The sequence below is a fragment of the Vespa mandarinia genome, chromosome 8 (genome assembly GCF_050613455.1).
Source record: "Vespa mandarinia isolate Hongniang chromosome 8, ASM5061345v1, whole genome shotgun sequence".
NCBI classification, from domain to species: domain Eukaryota; kingdom Metazoa; phylum Arthropoda; class Insecta; order Hymenoptera; family Vespidae; genus Vespa; species Vespa mandarinia.
Window position 1 is genome coordinate 2,667,501 of NC_140817.1, and position 20,000 is coordinate 2,687,500.

At 29.9% G+C, this 20,000-nt stretch overlaps 1 protein-coding gene and 2 non-coding genes across 5 annotated transcripts in view; 2 read left to right on the forward strand and 1 right to left on the reverse strand.

Annotated features, from left to right (window-relative positions):
* The window catches only part of LOC118451311 (uncharacterized), an 82,430-nt gene that overhangs the window by 31,903 nt on the left and 30,527 nt on the right, over positions 1-20,000 (reverse strand). For 2 of the 3 annotated variants that reach the window (XM_085658952.1, XM_085658953.1), the window contains exons 2-3: positions 12,878-12,964; positions 6,339-6,487 (exon numbers count right to left, since the gene is read on the reverse strand). In XM_085658952.1, coding sequence (XP_085515078.1) covers positions 6,339-6,487; positions 12,878-12,886 — 158 coding nt within the window. In that variant the 5' untranslated portion in view covers positions 12,887-12,964. The remainder of the gene's footprint in view (positions 1-6,338; positions 6,488-12,877; positions 12,965-20,000) is intronic. The other variant, XM_035887740.2, reaches the window with a different exon arrangement.
* On the forward strand, positions 3,745-3,816 carry TRNAE-CUC (transfer RNA glutamic acid (anticodon CUC)). The gene has a single exon. It is a non-coding gene; the product is annotated as a tRNA-Glu (tRNA).
* On the forward strand, positions 5,854-5,925 carry TRNAE-UUC (transfer RNA glutamic acid (anticodon UUC)). Its single transcript has one exon. It is a non-coding gene; the product is annotated as a tRNA-Glu (tRNA).

Here is a 20,000-nt window from a genome sequence, read left to right on the forward strand (position 1 = left end):
TAATAATAATAATAATAATAATAATAATAATAATAATAATGATAATGATAACAATAAACGAGACGGAAGTGGAAAGGCATATGCGTTCTTCCGAGAGGATGGATTCCTCTCTAATAATAATTTCTCTCTCGTCACGTTTTCTCGTTGTAACCATTTCGTTTGTTACCATTTAATCCAAATTTTAACAAGACTTGTATTCCGACACAGAAAATATAAATTAATCGTAAGATTAAAATACGAAACACATGTGTATTGGGTTCACATATTATATATATATATATATATATATATTTTTTTTTTTTCTTTTTTAGTTTGCGTTTGAATAAATTTAACGAATATTTTTATTCTCGATTAAGGGAGTCAAAATACATTCACCATTATCACGAATGATAATGGCACGAATTGGCTGGGAAGAAGTTTTAGAAGTTATACACTTGGTCTCACCGATGTACCCACCAACCTTAGAAAGCACGGCAAGTAATTTTAGTCGTTGCTTTGAAGTTGATTTTCTACTGTCTAAATTGAATATCGGTGGTTAGTTACCAGCGGTTTGATCAAATAAATTCGATGAAGGAGAAGAAGATCCTGCTTTATTTTTAATATCGTCCGCACGATTTATGATTTTCCTTTTTCTTTTTCTTTTCTTTCTCGAGTTATCGTACGAAACAAAAGAGACGAAGAAAAAAAAAAAAAAAAAAAAAAAAAGAAAAGAAAAATAAAAAGGACAAAAAAAAAAAAGAAAAAGAAAAAAAAAACAGATTAAGGATCGTAATAAATGTATGAGATAAACGTGCATATACACAAAACGTATATACACGCGCGCGCGCGCATACACATGCATGCATATATACTATACAAAGAGAAAAGTCATAGCTCATATGTTTGGATTAGTATGTCCCTTTTTCCACATTCCAAGGTTTAAACTTCTCGTTCACACTTCCTACGAACATTCGAGCAATCCTCCTGCTGGCTATTTACAGACCACACGTAATACTTATCAGACATGTCAAAAGCCAGGGAGAGAGAGAGAGAGAGAGAGGGCGGAGAGAGAGAGAAAGAGATGTATATATGTATACGTGTATATAAGTATACACACATACAAATACATAGGTAGATAGACAGACAGAGAGGAGGATGTACTTTGTAAGCGAGCTTGTTCAAATTTAGCAGTTCGTTGTATAAATATATCCTCGTGTTATTAGCACGCTTTCGAAGCTTTACATGACGATCCTTATCCTTCTCACTCACTCACTCACTCATACTCTCTCCCTCTCTCTCTCTCTCTCTCTCTCTCTCTTTTCTCCTTTCTCTTTCGCAACTTAAAGCAGGTTTACACGTGTATTTTCCGGGACCCTTCAAAGGGACATACCCAATCAGTCTTTGAACGTCACCAGAGAGGATTTTCCTTTTCACAAGAGAATATTTGGAGTATTATCTTTTTCACTTCTACGTCATATAATGAATAGGCACGCTTTAAGGGATCTGTCTCGTGTTTTGGAACTCTCAAAAAATTGATATTCCTTTTTACTTCCCTTTTTTCTTTTTCTTTTTTTTTCTTTTTTTTTCTTTTTTGTTTTTTTTAGATATTTCTCTTTGAAAATTGAATTTGTAAAAAAAAAAAAAGAAAATAATTTAAAACTTACGAAAATTCTTTTAAATCATCTAACGTTATAAGGCTTTAATGTGACAACTGTCGCAACGTTTGCTCTCTCTCTCTCTCTCTCTCTCTCTCTCTCTCTCTCTCTCTCTCTCTCTCTCTCTCTCTCTCTCTCTCTCTCTTAAAACACGTGTCTCTTTGCTGAGGACACCAATTAAACGCGTCTTTCTACAAATATCATTTTTTTAAATTGATCAATTTGTATTGATCGATATTCTTTAAATTAAAAGAATATACTATTTTTCTTTTTCTTTTTTTTTTTTTTTTTTTCTTTTCTTTTCTTTACTTTTTTTTCTTGCAAGAAACGAACTTGTAATATCTCGAGCTTTTTTCAAATTTACTGATTTTTAAAGAGAACTGCAATTGTGCAAAACTCGGTCAAAGAAAAAAAAAAAAGTAAAAAAAAAGAAATATGTTCACCTTTGAAATGTCAGAAAATGATTCAAATGATTGTTCACTTTTGTAGATTCATTTCACCGAAAATTTCGTATAGTTTACAAATATGCTCGTTTTTTTTTCCTTTTTCTCTCTTTTTTTTTTTTCTTTCTTTCTTTTTTTCGTTTCAGAATTACAGTCGCGTGATTGTATACGTTTCAACGTTTAAAAAAAAATTTTTTTTTTTTTTTTTCGAGTATAATCATTGAAACCGACACGGACGATAATTCGATAATTTAATAGAAAAAAAGAAAAGAAAAGAAAAAAAAAAGGAGAAAGAAAAAAGAAAGAAAGAAAAAAAAAGAATAACCTCTCTCTATAACAATCCCAAAATAAAATCTTCTTGAAACATTACCTGTGAGCGAAGAATTTTTTTTCTTTTTTTTTTTTTTTTTTTTTTTCTTTTTCTTTTTAGTATAAAAAAAAAAAAAAACAAAACAAAACAAATAAATGGAACAATCTAAGAACTTTTTTCTAGAGTTATAAAAAAAAAAATTTTTTTTCCAAACGCATTGCTATTACGCTATTATGTTTTTTGCTTTGTGTTAAAAAGCCTTTGTTTCATGGAATATTTCGTATAGAGATATTTCGTATAAATTTTCTATATGGCGTTATATCAAAATCGTGTTATAGAGGATTTATTTAGCAATTTCTTTTTCTTTTTCTTTTTTAAATATCCCTATTGCCCGTATACTACATTTATCACTTTACTTTGACAAAAACAATATTCGTACATACGACAAACCCTTTCGACAATATTAAAATTCTTTAGTTGTTGTTATTGTTATTATTAATGTTTCTAATTCTTTCGCATTTTTGATCTTAAGATGTAACACTTGTAAGTTATAATCGTAGTAACCACATCAAGGACAAATCCTTGGCATTTGAATCAAGCCAGGGTCCCTCGCCCCGCCCCTACTATTCTCGCTCAATATGGTCTCTCTCTCTCTCTTTCCCTCTCTCTCTCTCTCCCTCTCTCTGTCTCTCTGTCTCTCTGTCTTATTATGACATTCGTGGTTCGTGTTATGCGGACAACGGTGGCATCGCATTCGAATGTAGAATATCCTCTCAGCAATTTCAGGGTCCACGCTGGGCCAGATTTTCGAGATTGTCAACACGCCTGTTTACTCGTATGCCTGTCAAGAACGGCCTAAACTCAATATGCGACTGACATATGCACATCATATCCCAAATATTTTACTTTTCTCACCTAACCCACTATTATCTATAGTCAATCATGATATTACTCGAATAACTATTGTAATATTAACCCTAAATAAATATAGATATACGTAATAATAATAATTATTATTATTATTATTTTTCTATATCTAAATAATAATTATAATTAAACATAAAAATAAAATTATTAATAATATCGTTTCTCTAAGTTATTGTTAATAATATTAAACGATATCATTATATAATAATTAAACTCTTATACTCTTAATTGTAAGATTATATATTTAATTATTCGATACCTATGGTAATTCTAACGATTCATTAAAAAAAAAAAAAACCCATAATGGATTTATAAAATTATCGCGAAGTAATAATCAAAATTATAAAAAGAAAAAATGAAAAATATAGCGTTTACGTGGATGTTCATTCGAACGGTAAGTTTACGTGAACCTAGTAAAGAAGATAACAACTCCGGTATGGTCTAGTGGCTAGGATACCTGGCTCTCACCCAGGAGGCTCGGGTTCGATTCCCGGTACCGGAAGTAAATTTTTTTTTTCTTTTTTTTATTCATTTTTCACAATAATTTCATAAAAAAAAGAAAAAAAAAATACATACATATACATAATTTCCTTAATAAATAGATCATATTTTTATTTGATTTTAATATTCTTACTATTAATTTTTCGTCGCTCTCGTAAAATCGTAAATTTTGTAAATTAAACGTTATTACAAAAAAAAAAAAAAAAAAAAAAAAAAGTAATATAATTTTATTGAATATAATTGTATAAAATTAATTCATATATACCAGGTTTAATAATATTACGAGATATTTTGACGTAAGATACGCCCTAGAATATTTTAATTCTCTATAATGTATCATTATATAATCATGAATTTAATTCATTTATCGACTAACAATAAGTTAAAATGATAATGGAGTCCCGTTTTCGAAGAACGACGAGAAAGATGTCCTCGATACGTGGTGTTATATCAAAGATAAAGAGAAAATAGGGGGGATGAATGAAAGAGAGAGAGAGAGAGAGAGAGAGAGAGAGAGAGAGAGAGAGAGAGAGAGAGAGAGAGAGAGAGAGAGAGAGAGAGAGAGAGAGAGAGAGAGAGAGAGAGAGAGAGAGAGAGAGAGAGAGAGAGAGAGAGAGAGAGAGAGAGAGAGAGAGAGAGAAAGAGAGAGAGAAAAAGAGAGAGAGAGAGAGAGAGAGAGAGAGAGAGAGAGAGAGAGAGAGAGAGAGAGAGAGAGAGAGAGAGAGAGAGAGAGAGAGAGAGAGAGAGAGAGAGAGAGAGAGAGAGAAAGAAAGAGAGAAAAAGAAGAATAGCCTTACTTTATGAAGCATACATAATTTCCCGAGCAAAACTCGATCGCTTGTTATCGCAAGAAAATGGCTCGTCTAATTTAATCAACGTAGAGAATGAGAAGAAGGAAAAGCTCCATTTTACGGTCTAAGAATATGAATGGAAAGCCCGAAGTGTAAAAATGTGATAGGGACGTAAATATACGTTTCAACGTGAAGCTCGAATAATTAACGTAGTTCACTATCTAAATGAACGTGGAACTGAAAAGGGTTGTGAAAGAAATGCCAGGGGAGTCCTCGATGTCTCTTCATTTTTTTTCTCTTCTTTTTTTTTTTTATTTTTTTTTCTTTTTCTTTTTCTTTTGCACCTTAATTTATTTATTTTCCTTTCTTTCTTTCATTCGTTTGGCACGTATACGCTGTGTTAACTGGTAAACAAAAGGCCAAGAATTCTATTATAAAAACATTTCGTAGAAATTAAACGATAGAAAATAATGCATATATTTCACCCCTGATCAACATTTTATATATATATATATATACACGTACATGTGTATACTTTAATATACTTATATATATTATATATAAGCCTTTAATATAATAATACTTGTATTATTAGATTATTATATTAAAGGCGATAGAAAAATAAAAGAAAATGGCGAAATCCGAGCAATATACAATATATGTACAAATAGAGGTGAGAGTGAGCTAACTAACAATCTTTATATGGATCAAAAATCCTTAAGTAATTTTTACAAATCTTTCAATTCAATTACTCCTTTTCTAGACGTTTCAAGCGCCCAAATTATAATTTGAAAAAAAAAAAAAAAAAAAAAAAAAATTGAAAAATTTCTGGCAAAAAAAAAAAAGATTGATTTCTAAAATCACATAAAAAATTTTGGCCTACCCCGTATATACCACATATATATCACTTGTAAAGTCATCGTGATTTGCGGACGGATCATCTTCGCTCTATTTACTCTATCTCGTTCCCATGGGAAGAGAAAAGAAAAAAAACTTATTTGTTCCTGCTTGATCCCTGGACTTTGAGGATATAAGAAAATTTACACGAAAGAATAATTTGATATGATAAAATTCATATAAATATATATATATATATAATTTAAAAAAACAAAATTGTATTTATTTAATAAAACTTTATATATATATATAGACATATATTGTTTAGTAAAAATATCACGTTAACATCAAAGATATAAAGTAATCATTCGTCGCTACTTATACATATTTTCTTCCAGTCCTTTCCATAATCCGGTATGGTCTAGTGGCTAGGATACCTGGCTTTCACCCAGGAGGCTCGGGTTCGATTCCCGGTACCGGAAAAGATATCTTTTTTTTTTTTCTTTTTTTTTCTTTTTCCCTTTCGAATACAATAATTTTACGTTTTCTCATAAAAATTATACTCAAATCTAACGTAATTAATAATTTTCAAATTTTAATCGATTAATTGAAATCAAACATTGATAAGAGACAATCGATGCATAATACGATTTACATATACACACACACACACACACACACACATATATATATTCTTTTTTTCGTGCGGATTAAAATATTAAAATATACACACATTTTATGAATAAATCGTGACGTTGAATACGAGTGACATAGAATAAAATTTGATTGTTATTAAAAAAAAAAAGAGAGAGAGAGAAAAAGAATATAAAAATAAAAAAAAAAAATGAACATAAAGAAAATATGTATATATATATATCTTTTTTAAATAACTTACTCGAAAGAAAGAGATCCTGGAGGGCCTGGGCAGCCTGACAAAGGAGAGCCCAGGTTTCCGCAGCAGCGAGACCCGTACCTCGCAAGGCAAGAACATCTCCGGCAACTACAGCGAGCCCTGCGCCTCCTCCATTGACGTCCGTTGGCATTCTAAAAGTCAGATAGAACATTGCCATCATTGTAACATATTATTATATATCTAATACCTTTCAATGTAACACATACATATACGAGAATTCAAAAAATAAATAATAAAGAAGTACACGTCGATTATTGACGAATCGATTTATTCTATTGACATAAAAATAATATTACGTATCATTACTTCTTTCATTATTATTATTTTTTTATTACAATATTAAAAAAGATTCTCATTAGTATTATTAACAGAAAAAAAGAGAGAAAGAGATAGAGAGAGAGGAAGAGTGAGAGAGAGAAAGAGAGAGAGACAGAGAGAGAGATAGAGAGTATACTATTCTTATAACTGATTTTACCACGAACATATAAACATTTCAACAAATAATAATAATAATAATAATAATAATAATAATAATAATAATAATAATAATAATAATAATAATAATTTATATAATATATAATATATATATATATATATTTTTGAATTATATGTATGAAATATTATATTAAATATTATCCCTTATAAAAATATCGACAATGATAGAATTTATTTGTTAAACACTATATATATATATATAATTATTAACACTTTGAACTAGATTTTTTTTACCAATAATAATAATAATAATAATAATAATAATAATAATAATAATAATTATTATTATTATTATTATTATTATTATTATTATTATTATTATTATTATTATTATTATTATTATTATTATTATAATATAAAATATTATTTTAAATTAATTTGAAGAAAAAAGAAAAAAAAGAAGACGAAGATGAAGAAGAAGAAGAAGTAGAGAAATATTTAATCATTGTTCGTATATATCGATTATCCTTACAAACACGTGTAGAAACGTGTCACACAGGCCAACGTAGAACAAGTGAATGCAAACAAGTTGGAGGCGTGCATATTGAAGGTGTATCGAAAGAGAGAGAGAGAGAGAGAGAGAGCCCCGTGTTTATTTCCCTACGTTCCTTTGTTTGACGGGGGGGGGGCCGCCTTTTGCTCTACTTTAGTTCTACGATGCGATGAGAAAGGAGACCATAGCTCTATGTTCAAAGTACATATGTATAATACATACGTACACATACATATATACATGCATACATACCTTTGATATTTTAAACACAGTAAACTTTTTTGAATAATACGATTGCATTAGCAAGGGTACATAATTCAAGCAGGATTGTTATTGTTAAAAAATCTTTTGAAAATTTAATTACTTCTAAATTATAATTAATGGTATCAATTAATATGTAAATAAGTATATATCTGTCGTTGGAAAAATTTTTCATCGATTTTTTTTTTTCTTCTTTCCAAAATCACGAGTAAAATATATTTCGAATTTTGTTTTTTAATGATCTTTATTTCTTTTATTTTAATATACTAAGCTATTTATATATATATATATATATATATATATATATATATATATATATATATACACACTTTGTTGTTGTTGTTTGTAAAAGAAATAAGATTTCAAAATATGACCCCCTATTTGATAGTAAATGAGGCCCCAGTTTGCCCCATTATGATAAATGCGGCCCTGTCTGAATCGCTACTCTCATCGTGAAGATAAAACTTTCTCAAAACTTTCAATCCTCGACTGAACTGTTCCACCAAGAATCTAGGAAAGATTATTTCGCTTAAGGAATTCGCCTAGTCTCATGTTAATTAACGTTTTCGTTATTACGTCGTTGAGAGAACTTTTATTTTTATTGGAATATTTATCATGCCTTTTCTCTCAACGAGATCACTGAAATTATAAACTCGGTATTATCATTATCATTATTATTATTATTATTATTATTATTATTATTATTAGTATTAGTATTGTTTATGTTTTCTCGGATAACCAAGTAAATCGATCCTTTAAAGCATTTATAGGAACGAATATAATATAAAGAGACATAATAATTATTATCATTATCATTATCATTATTATTATTATTATTACTATTATTACTATTATTATTTTTGTTATTATCATGCTATTGTTACAATTGGTAATAAAGCAAAAAATTAAAAGTTTACCACTGAAAAGAAATATAAAAAAAAAAAAAAAAAAAAACAAATACAAATCGAACATATACTTTTTTTTTCTTTTCTTTTCTTTTCTTTTTTTTTTTTACAATTTCTCATATATTTTTATAAAAATATTATTATAATCTTTCTTATATGATTCGCATCATATTTTACTGTAGAAAAAGAAGAAAAAAAAAAGAAAAAGAAAAAAAAAAAAAGGAAATTGTTAAAATTAACGAGCGTCCATGTGGTGTTTCCCGATCTTTTTTTTTTTTTTTTTTTTTTTTTTTTTTTTTTTTTTTTTTTAAAATCGTCAGAACGAACACTTTGAACGTCGAATGCAACGCAATCCTCTCATCGGGTTATCCGACGTAGCCGACGTCAACTCGATTAGAATCGATCGGCCGTTTTCACGGCGTTCAACTCGACGAAATTAAACGCGATCTACCCCTACTCTTCTTCCGTCGGCCCCCTTCCCTCAATCTATCCTCCCCTCAGCTCCTCTATCTACCCTAGAATTCCCAAAATCATGACGAATTCCGTTTGTATTCCACGAAAATTGGACGGACACGGTCGATTTCTCATTGATAATAATTTCGTTTATTGAACGTCGATACTACTTTTTCATAAACTTTTCTTTTTCTCTCTTTCGATAATCGTTCGCAAATATATTTAAAAAGAGAGAGAGAGAGAGGAAGAGAGAGAGAGAGAGAGAGAGAGAGAGAGAAATTATTCAATAAAAAAAGAAAGAAAATAATCGATAAAAATCGATTAGAGGAATGAAACAACAAAGTCGATAAATTTTAAAAGAATGGAGACGCGTAAGGATAAAGAAATTTAGACGAGAAATTTAGACGAGAAATAGAAAGAGAGATAGAAAAAGTGGAAGACTAAAGAAAAAAATGGATCGATAAAAAATATCGATTAGGAGAATCGGATAACAGGGGGGTTGGGGGGGAGGGAGGGATCAATAAATTTTAATTGAAGTGACAAGGATAAGAGTAAAGAAATGTGATAAAAAGAGAAATTAAAAAAGAAAGAGAAAGATGCCCGATTGAAATAGCGATAAAGAAGAAAGAGACGGAGAAATAATGATAGAGAAAGATAGATTAGAAGGAGATAAATGACAGTAGTTTAATACCATAGAAAAGTTAGCAGTTAGAAATTAATTAAAGATCGATTAGTTCTCGGCGAGAGTTCACGGACCTATACCTAATTTTGTGAAATTCGATTGAAATCGGACGATTTTATAGTATCGAGTTCTCCCTCTCTCTTTCTCTGTTTGCAACCGAACGAATAATTGTTACCAGCCGGCGTTACTATCATTTTTCTATTCTCAATCATTAATTTTTTAATTATACGATTCATTCACCAAATTCGATTATAATTGTAAATTAACACGTTAATATCGAAATTGTAATAATTAACTTTATAATTCGAACGTTAATATTCAATCTAATACTATAATCGTATTAAATGATATACGATATATATATATATATATATATATATCGCGTATATGAAGATATCGATTATACCGCGGGGGCAAATGGAGGGAAGGGAGGAGGGGGAGGGAGGTAAGAGGACGTTTTAATCCGATTTTTTCGTTTTTAGGTCGATCGAATATTCTCTTCGGAACGTTCTCGTGTCCATTGTCAAGAAAGCGAGGATAAGAATATATACATACATATCTATCTATCTCTATGTATATACACATATATAAATACACACATACATATATATATATATATGTGTGTGCCTGCGTGTATGTATGTATGTATGTATGTATGCATATCGGGATTCAAAAATTGGACCTTTAAAACGGTACTACCGAAGGGCAGGGCGTGCATATTAAATTTGTTAGACACTATCAGCTATACACTCACACTCCCACACCTATATATGCATATATATATATATATATATGTACATAGGTATATTGTAAAAGATATCTGTACATAAGCTTGCCCTCGATTTATCTACAACACCGGTATGCCTTTGGCTGACAAAAAGAGAAATTTCAATTCGACCTTCCTTGTTCAACGAGCCGGAGTAGTCTGTAACGTTTAGAAAAATTTGTACATACATCATCAATGATGAATACACGTGAGCCGAACGCGTGAACTCACACACACACACACACACACACACACATAAACGCGCGCGTGCACGAGTACAGAACATATATAATACTCACGCTTAAGTATATCATGCATATAACTTTCATCATAATGATGTTTTTTATTTCGTATTTCTTTTTGTCCTTCTCTCTTTCCTTGTTTTCTTTACTTTTCATTTTTTTTTCTTCTTTTTTCTTTTTTTTTTTTTTTTCTTTTTTTTAAATGAGAGGGAAAAAACATGAAAATTTGTCGACGCGGCCGAGCACAATTCGTTTCATTTATTCTTTCTCATTCTTTCTCTATGCGTATGTATATTCACGTACGTGAATGTGTATATGTGTCTGTGTCTGTGTCTATGTGTGCCTGTGTGCATGTCCGCGTACATGTAAATCATCTAAGCGTATTTTTCAACTCCAATAAACCGTCGACTTCAAACGGGAAGCTTTTTCGAAAAGATCAAATTCATACGCATTTAAACATTTATACATATCGTATATGTATATATATATATATATATATATATATATATATATATATATATAAGTACGTCATAGATATTCCATATGTTTTTCTCTTTCCTTTTTTATCTTTTTTTTTTATCTAAACATCCAAACATAAGAACGTAATTACCAATGTTCGAATATAGGTATATATATATATGTGTGTGTGTGTGTGTGTACTTATGAATGGAACTCGTATTTTTATATCAGTTTATGATAATTTATTTTTTTGGTAATACAAAAAATCACAATAATATTTAATGTCAAATAAAACATAATTTTTCATCGATATTTGATACTTTTGATGTACACGTTAGTTTTTTGTTTTTTTTTTCCTATACTATTTTTTTTTTTTTTTTTTTTTTTTTCTTTTTTTAAATCATTTATTATCAATGATAATAATATTAATAAAAATTAATGTACAAATCAAATGATTGATTTTAAAAATAACAATATATAAATTTTGAATTGTTTAAATTAATTTAAATTTATTTTTTCTCAATTCGTTCTTTCGTAATTAAAATACGTCATTCGTAGAAAGTGTTCGTACAACGAGTATGCATAATGAAAGTAAGAATTTTAACGAGACACAGTGTACGTATGGATGTAACAACTCACGTTCCAAAGAAACCAGACGAAAGAGATATATACTACTTTTGCCTATTTTGGATCGCGTTCGAGTAACTTTCTTTACGCTTCGCTAGCGGAAAACGCGTTTACACGACTTAATGCAGAAACGTAAAAGCGCGCGCGCACTTATATACAAACGCAAAAAGGACGTGACTTCCTCCTTTGCTAATCTTACCGTAGCAAGAAACGATCTGGGAAATTCGCTTATTACTGTTAGAAACTAGACAAAGTTTACGAACGATCGACAATCTTATTTTTCTTCGAACGAAAACAACCCCGTTCACGATCGATCCAAGAAAAGAAAAGAAATAAATCGTTCGATGGATGTAACGAATTTTTTTTCCTTTTTTTTTTTTCTTCCTTTGTATATATATATATATATATATATATTTCATATTTAATAAACGTGAAAATAATTCGAGTCGATCAACGTCCCTTTGTTCTTCAATGAAGTACACATATATAGAAATGAATCGCTATGTAAATAAAAAAAAAAAATAAATAAATAAGAAAAATAAATAAATAAATAATAAAAATTATAAATAAATTATCAAAATTTCGTCAAATGTCACGATTCAATATATATATATATATATATATATATATATATATATATATATATATAACACATTTTTCGTATCATTATATATAATTTTTACAATACATGTTTGTACATATGTACATAAATGTATACATGTAAAATTTTTCAAACAATTCAAAGCGTTTGATGAAACGAAGAAATTTAAAAGAAAAACAAAAACAAAGGAGAAAAAAGAAAAGGAAGAAAAGAAAAAAAAGACCCATAAAACTATAAAATGTAAATGGCCGATATTATATCAAAAGGATGAAAGATTTCAATTTTTTTGTAGGTCCAAAAAAAAAAAAAAAAAAAATAGAAGAAGAAAAAAGAAAGAAGAAAAAAAAGGAAAAGAAAAACACAGAAAAGGAAAGATCAAGTAAGACTCGAAAAAATATTATTCAAAATATTATTCAAAATATTATTCAAAATATTATCGAAAAATAATAAAACAAAGAATTCGACCGAGAACTCAAATATCAATTGTCAATGTCAATTTGTTCGACAAAGATAAATAATTTATTTATATTTACCAACCTTAAACATTGTCGATAGGCGTGTCGTAACGCGGCGGCGTTCTAGCCGTGATGATCTCGTGAGGTGCAAAAGGTGGGGGCCGAGTGCCTGGTAGATAATAGACGAAGCAAGATACTCCAATGAGGAAGAGGAAAAACAGGAACACGAGATCGAACATCAATAGGGAGTTCAAGATCATCAATTGCATCGTGTGTCTCTTAATACTATGAACACCACCACCATTACCATATCACACGTACGAGTGATGACGACGAAGAGACGTCGTACGCACGCACTTACATATATATATATTACATATATATATATATATGTGTGTGTGTGTGTGTGTGTGTGTGTACGTACGCGAAGGATATACAACGATGATGATAACAAAAAAAAGAGAGAGAGAGAGAGAGAGATACGTACGCACACAAACGTATTTATTATCGAATCGTTTTATTATTTTTCTTTTTTAATTTTATTTCTTCTTTTTCTTCTTCTTCTTTTCTTTTTTTTTTTTCTCTCTTTATTTCTTTCTATTCGTTACGCTTTTAAAGTTCACAGTAAATTTAACACTTATTCATGCTCCAACACTTGGTCATTTTCTTCGTCGTCACCTTGCCAATAAACTCTCTGATCTTTTTTCTTCTTCTTCTTCTTCTTCTTCTTCTTTTTCTTCTTTTTTTTTTTCTATGTCTTTTTCCACTTCTCTTTCTCTCTCCTTCTTTCTCTCTCTCTCTCTCTCTCTCTATCTCTCTACTTTTCTATCTCTTTCTCTCGAATGACTCGGAAGAAAATTCAAGATTCATCGGCGACTACCTTCGGAATAAAAAGTTAATGTCAATTCCGTAATATCTCTACGTCCATAAGAAATGAGCTGTGTTCATATTTCTAATGAGAATATTCACTTTTACATTTCAATTATTCTCCCATTGATATATTACCAAAAATAATATATATATATATATATATATATATATATATATATATATATAAATTATTCGTCAATCAATATAGTATATCAAATAGTAAAAATCTATATTTAATAATCTGTATAAAAATGAATTGCTTGTTGAATTGAAATGAAATAAAAAATTTCATCGAAAAAGAAAGGAAAAAGAATTTTATTGAAATTAAACGAAAACTTTAATTCAATCCTTTTTCTTGGAATTTTAACGTTGACTTTTTTTTTTCTTTTCCTTTCTCTTCTTCTCTCTCTCTCTCTTTTTTTATTTTTATTTTTTTCTCCCTCCTACCCTTTACGAAAGATTTAACGAACGATTTTCAAGTTAAAGTCGAACGTAATATGATCGGAATCTTTTCAAAATTTTCCAAAAAGAAAAAAAAAAGAAAAAAAAAAGAAAAAAAAAAACAGATGACAGAGAATGTACTAAAATTGTAATTGAATGCGATTGGATCGGAGGGTGGGGGGTGAGGGGGTTGGGGGGTCGCTTAAACGCCGGATATTATCGACACTTCGAGGCAACGAGATAATCGAGAGGATTCTACTTTTGATTTGTAAGATCGGATGACCCTAGGGATTACGAAACGGCATATCGATTGTTTCGAAACAGTTCTTGCGTGTTATTCGCCACCCTCGATATTTCCCACCACCCCAAACACACACACACACATACACAGACTCTACATTTCCCCTTTTCCACGATGATCACTTTGTCGATAAATTAATGCGATAGAATTGTCTCCTTGTTATCGATTTTGTTTGTTATGTTATGCGTTTACAATCAATAACCACGAACTGATGGATGAAATTATTATTATTAATATATATATATATAGTCTTTATATTTATATAATTTGTAGATATGTCAGATATCCTTTAATCGTTAGTCATGCTTACTCGTTTCGTGGTATGTATGACAATGATAATATTATTGATTAAATTAATAAATTATATAAAGAACTATTAATTAAAATATTACGAAAATAAATAAATAAATAAAGAAAGAAACAAACAAACAAATAAATAAACAATGACAGAAAGAAAAAAATTCGGAAGACATTCGAGAGAGCAAAAAAAAAAAAATAAAAAAAATAAAAAGATAAAGGATTATTATTATTATTATTATTTTTTTTCTTCTTTTTCTTTTTTTAATTCTATTATCCAATGTCGCATCAAACGTTTTTGCGTGAAAGTCAAAATGATCGGTTAATTAAAAAATGACGAAAATAAATAAATAACATTCCAGAGGAAAGAATAAATGTATGAGGGATTATTTTTTTTTTATTTTATTTTATTTTTTTTTTTGGTTTTGTTTGTTTGTTTGTTTAATCCTATCATTCAATGTCACGTCAACAAACTCGTGTGGATTATTAACGTAAAGTAATAGACGAAAATTGCAAATTCATTATACACGTAAGCATAACAATTGATACGTGCTTTAGATAAAATTTAATTATCATGCCGAATGATTATAAAATCTTATCATATTACTTTCGAAACGATATAAACAAATAAATAAATAAATAAATAAATAAATAAATAAATAAATAAATTGATCGTGTAATTTTACTTCCCGTTAATAGCGAATGTTTTGAAGATGAACAAAATAATTTCATTTCGTTCCTTAACTTCATCCGCTAATTCTCGTTCTTCCCTTAAAGAGTGAAACGATGCGATAAAATTGAACCACCAGAAAACTTTCGTGACAAGTTTGTGAGCCACATAATATGAACTTCTAAAAGAGTACAAAACGAGATCGAGAGACTTCGAGATCTTCGAAGGCACGATAAAGAGAAAAAGAGAAAAAGAGAAAGAGAGGGAGTGAGGAACGACCTGATATATATATATATATATAAGAAAAGGAGAGAATACAGTTGCAACGAAACTGTCTAGAAGAACCGAAAATAAGAACGGTCGAATGCGAAAGACAGGCTCCCGATCGACGATTAGTTTTATCGAGCGACCGAAAACTTTGTCCTTTGATACCTACAATTCATGTTTTTCTTTCTCTCTTCCTTTCTTTCTTTCTCTCATTCTTTTCTGATTTCCTTTTTTCTTCCTTTCACGACATCCGAAGGTAGATCATAAAGAGAGACATAAAACATAAAAAAAAAAAAAAAAAGAAATCGCTCGTAATAGGAGGAACATATATATAAATAAATAAATAAATAAATAAATAAATAAATAAATAAATAAATAAATAATAAATGAAAATCTTCACGCTTCACAATTTCACGATCTCACGCACTTTCCAATTAATCAAAAGTTTCAATTTAAATATATATATATATATATATATATATATATATTTAAATTGAAGCTTTATATATATATATATTTAAAAAAAAGAAAAAAGAAAACAAATTCCGTAGAAAATGTGAAACATATAATTTTTTTTTTTTTTTCAACATAGAAATTATATTCAACGTATCGTCGCGATCTTTCGCTATCAATGTGCGAAACGATTTCACAATTCTATTCAATCGGGATTAACAACAACGGCAAGTTTAATATTTTACACGGTAATATAGATTTCTATCGTATGAAACGAGCCTTTCTTTTAACGGGGCCAACGGGAGCAATTTGCTCGGTAGTAACTACGACTAAATGAACACGTAAATCATTAAAAATAATTTCTTTTTTTTTTTTTCTTTTCTCTCTTTTTTCTTTTTTCTTATTTCCCTATTCTCCCTCTCCCTCTTTCTTTTTCTCCTCTCATTTTTCCCTCTTGAAAGAGAAAGAAAGAGAGACCGAGAGACCGAGAGAGAGCGAGAGAGAGAGCGAGAGAGAGAGAGAGATCAAGGAACCGTGAATGCGACGAGAGTTTGAACTCTTATGAGTTCTCAATGTTGACCTCGGAAGGCGGTGAAACGAATATGTACTTACGGTGAAACGTCTTTGCTTCGGAAAAACCACGATCAAAATAGAAAAGTTTTGCTACGTTTTCCTTTCTCTCTCTCTCTCTTTCTCTCTCTTGCGCTTTTTTTTTTTTTTTTTTTTTTTTTTATGATCATCGTCGTCGTCTCGTTAAGGCACTTGACATTATTTCTACGTCAAAGTTTCCTCCACTCGGCATCTACCCCGTCTCCTCATCGCGATTCATATCGAAGGAGAATAAAGTCGAGGGATACTTTTCTTTTTTTTACACGTTTCTCTTCCTTTTTATTTTTTTTTCTTTTTTATTTCTTTTTTTTTTTTTCTTTCTTTCTACCTTTCTTTCTTTTAACCAAATCAATGTCTACTTTGATTCGTCGTGAACAACGAGGATCGCGAGATACACGAAAGAGAAGAGAGAGAGAGAGAGAGAGAGACAGAAAAAGAAAATAATAAAACAAACAAACTATAAAACGCCAGTATTTAAAGCAAAGCAAATCGTCGTAACGATTGATACCGACCGTTGATCGAATCATAAAAAAAAAAAGAGAGAAAAAAAAAAAAATTAAAAAAAATTAAAAAAGAAAAACTTTATTGCCATCCGTCATCGTTCGTTTCTCGTAATAATTTCAAATAGAGCATTATTTCCATTATTGAAATTTCCTGCCATCCGATGGACGCGAGCCCGCGCGCGCGCGCATGCGCCCACATATATTCGCGGATACAAATGCAACGCTCGATTTTCTGCTCATGCGGATCCCAAGGACGACGGTCAATGGGATTTTCGCGCACGAGCAACGTTCGAGGACGGAAATTCGCGAGATGACGTAATTTCCGACGTCAGGTCGTCTGGTAAACTTTACTCTCTCTCTCTCTCTCTCTCTCTCTCTCTCTCTCTCTCTCTCTCTCTCTCTATCTCTCTCTTTCTCTTTTTCACACACACACACACATGACACTTTCTCTCTATCTTTGTCTCTCAATCTCTCTCGTACTCTCTTTCTCTTTCTTTCTCTCTATCGGACATTCAACGAACTTAAAAACAAATTGATCATTCGCCAATTGATCGATCGAAGGAACATATTGAAACGTATAAATGAAATATAACTTTATATCTTCATCGTTCATTATTATATCCATATATAAAGGTCTCATTGGAAATGAGATAATTAATTAATGAGATATTCGGATTAAATTAAGAGAAAATAAATCCCCCGTTCTAATGTCCTTTCTCTTTTAGAGAACAATTGCTAATGAAGCGATATGTCTATCGTTAGTTGGTAGGAGAAAGGAAAAAAAAGAAGGAAGAAAGAAAGAAAAGGAAAAAAAAAAAAAAAAAAAAAAAGAAAAAAAAAAGAAAAGAGAAGAGAAGAAAACGAACTCAATTAAAAAAAAAAAAAAAAAATTGTTCAATCCTTTGTCGAGCATGTCGGTTAATTAAAATTTCTAATGAATTTTCTTGTTTTTCTTTTTCTTTTCTTTTTCTTTTTTTTTTTTTTTTCTTTCTTTCTTTCTTTCTTTTTAATGCCTACACCCACACGCACGCACGCACGCATGCATGCACACACGTACTCACGTTCTTACAACAACAACAACATACGATTACGATAATAATGCAATTGCGGTGAACTTTTATTATGACTGACCAAAAGAGGAAAAAAAAAAAAAATAGAGAAAATAAATGGGGACGGGAGAATGAGGGGGGGGGGAGGGTAACAGGAGAAGAAGAAGAAGAAAAAAGAAAAGGAGAATGAATATTATACTTTTTATCCATAATAATCACCGTAATAAAATTGATAAACATTTTTGTGATAAGTCTATGAACAGGTAGAACGTATTCGAAAGCATTCCGGCAAATAAATGTGGAAGTTTATATGGTGTTTGTTCACCAGCTGTTGTTGCCTGTTTTCCAAGAGCAAGCTTGTACCCGCCGACGACCGCCGTCCGTACCCCGATTGCATTTTATGCATCTCAAAAAACAATCCGTAGAAAATCCGTCGTCCTTGCTAATGTCAAAATTCGAAATAATACGAAATTGACGGCGCGTAATCGTTCCACCGTTGATATTATTCTTTAAGCGTTAATTTTATACTTTTTCATTTTATTTTTTCATTTTTCTTTTTTTTTTTTTTTTTTTTTTTTTTATTTCTCATTCGCCAAAAAAATATCGTCCGTTATAATTCTTATATTATTATTATTATTATTATTATTATTATTATTATTATTATTATTTGTCTTTTGAGAACTATCGAACGACAGAAATGGACGAATATAATTTTTGGAGATTTTTGTAAATGATAAAAAAGAAAAAAAAGAAAAAAAAGAAAAAAGAGAAAGAAAACAAATAAATAAAAACAACATGATGTTTTGGTGTTACAAAAAAAAAATTTGTTAAATTTTTCCCTTTGCATTAATGTTTTAAATCGTTCGTAATTTTACGAAAGAAGAGAAATAATAAGAATGTGATTCTTTAAAATTCTTCTAAATGATCAAGAAATAAAGAAAAGAAATGAACAGGAGCAAAAAAAAAAAAAAAAAAAAAAAAAAAAAAAAAAAAAAAAAAAAAAAAAATAAAATAAAATAAAATAAAAAATAAAACAGGACCAAGAAAAGAAGAGAGAAAAGGAAATAACAAAATGACGTCATAGACGGTGTCACAGTAAGAATTTGTTTACTTTTCCTTCGAATTAACATCGTGAATTTTTTAATGGACGTTTTAGCATTAGGCCAACGTTGCTCGTTAGCAAAATACTTAAGCATGTACTTACTCGTCCCGTTCTTCGAAAGAGAGAGAGAGAAAGAAATAAAAAGAGAAAAAAAAATAGAAAGAGAGAAAGAGAGAAAGAGAGAGAGAGAGAGAGAGAGAAAGAAATAAAAAGAGAAAAAGAGAGAGAGAGAGAGAGAGAGAGAGAGAGAGAGAGTAAGTTCAAGGAATGTAAAAAGGAGAAATAATAAGAAAAAAAGAAGAAAAAAAAAGGAAAAAAAAAAGAAAAAGGCAAAAGCAGCATGAGTGTGACGTCGAGCGCGTAATTATTCGAATAATAACTTTTGACATTCGCGCGCTCGTCAAATGATAGAGAAGCCTAGGAGATGACTTTGCGAAAATGGATAACAACGTTGTGCAAAAAGAAGAAGGGAGGGGAAGAGAGAGAGAGAGAGAGAGAGAGAGAGAGATACAGACAGACAGACAGACAGAGAACAAAAGAAAATAAAAAAAAAAAAAAAAAAAAAAAAAGAGGAACATGTTGAAAAAGTCGAATAGTAAAAAAAAGTAAAAAAAGTCAATAGATTTTTATGAAGTCAATTAAC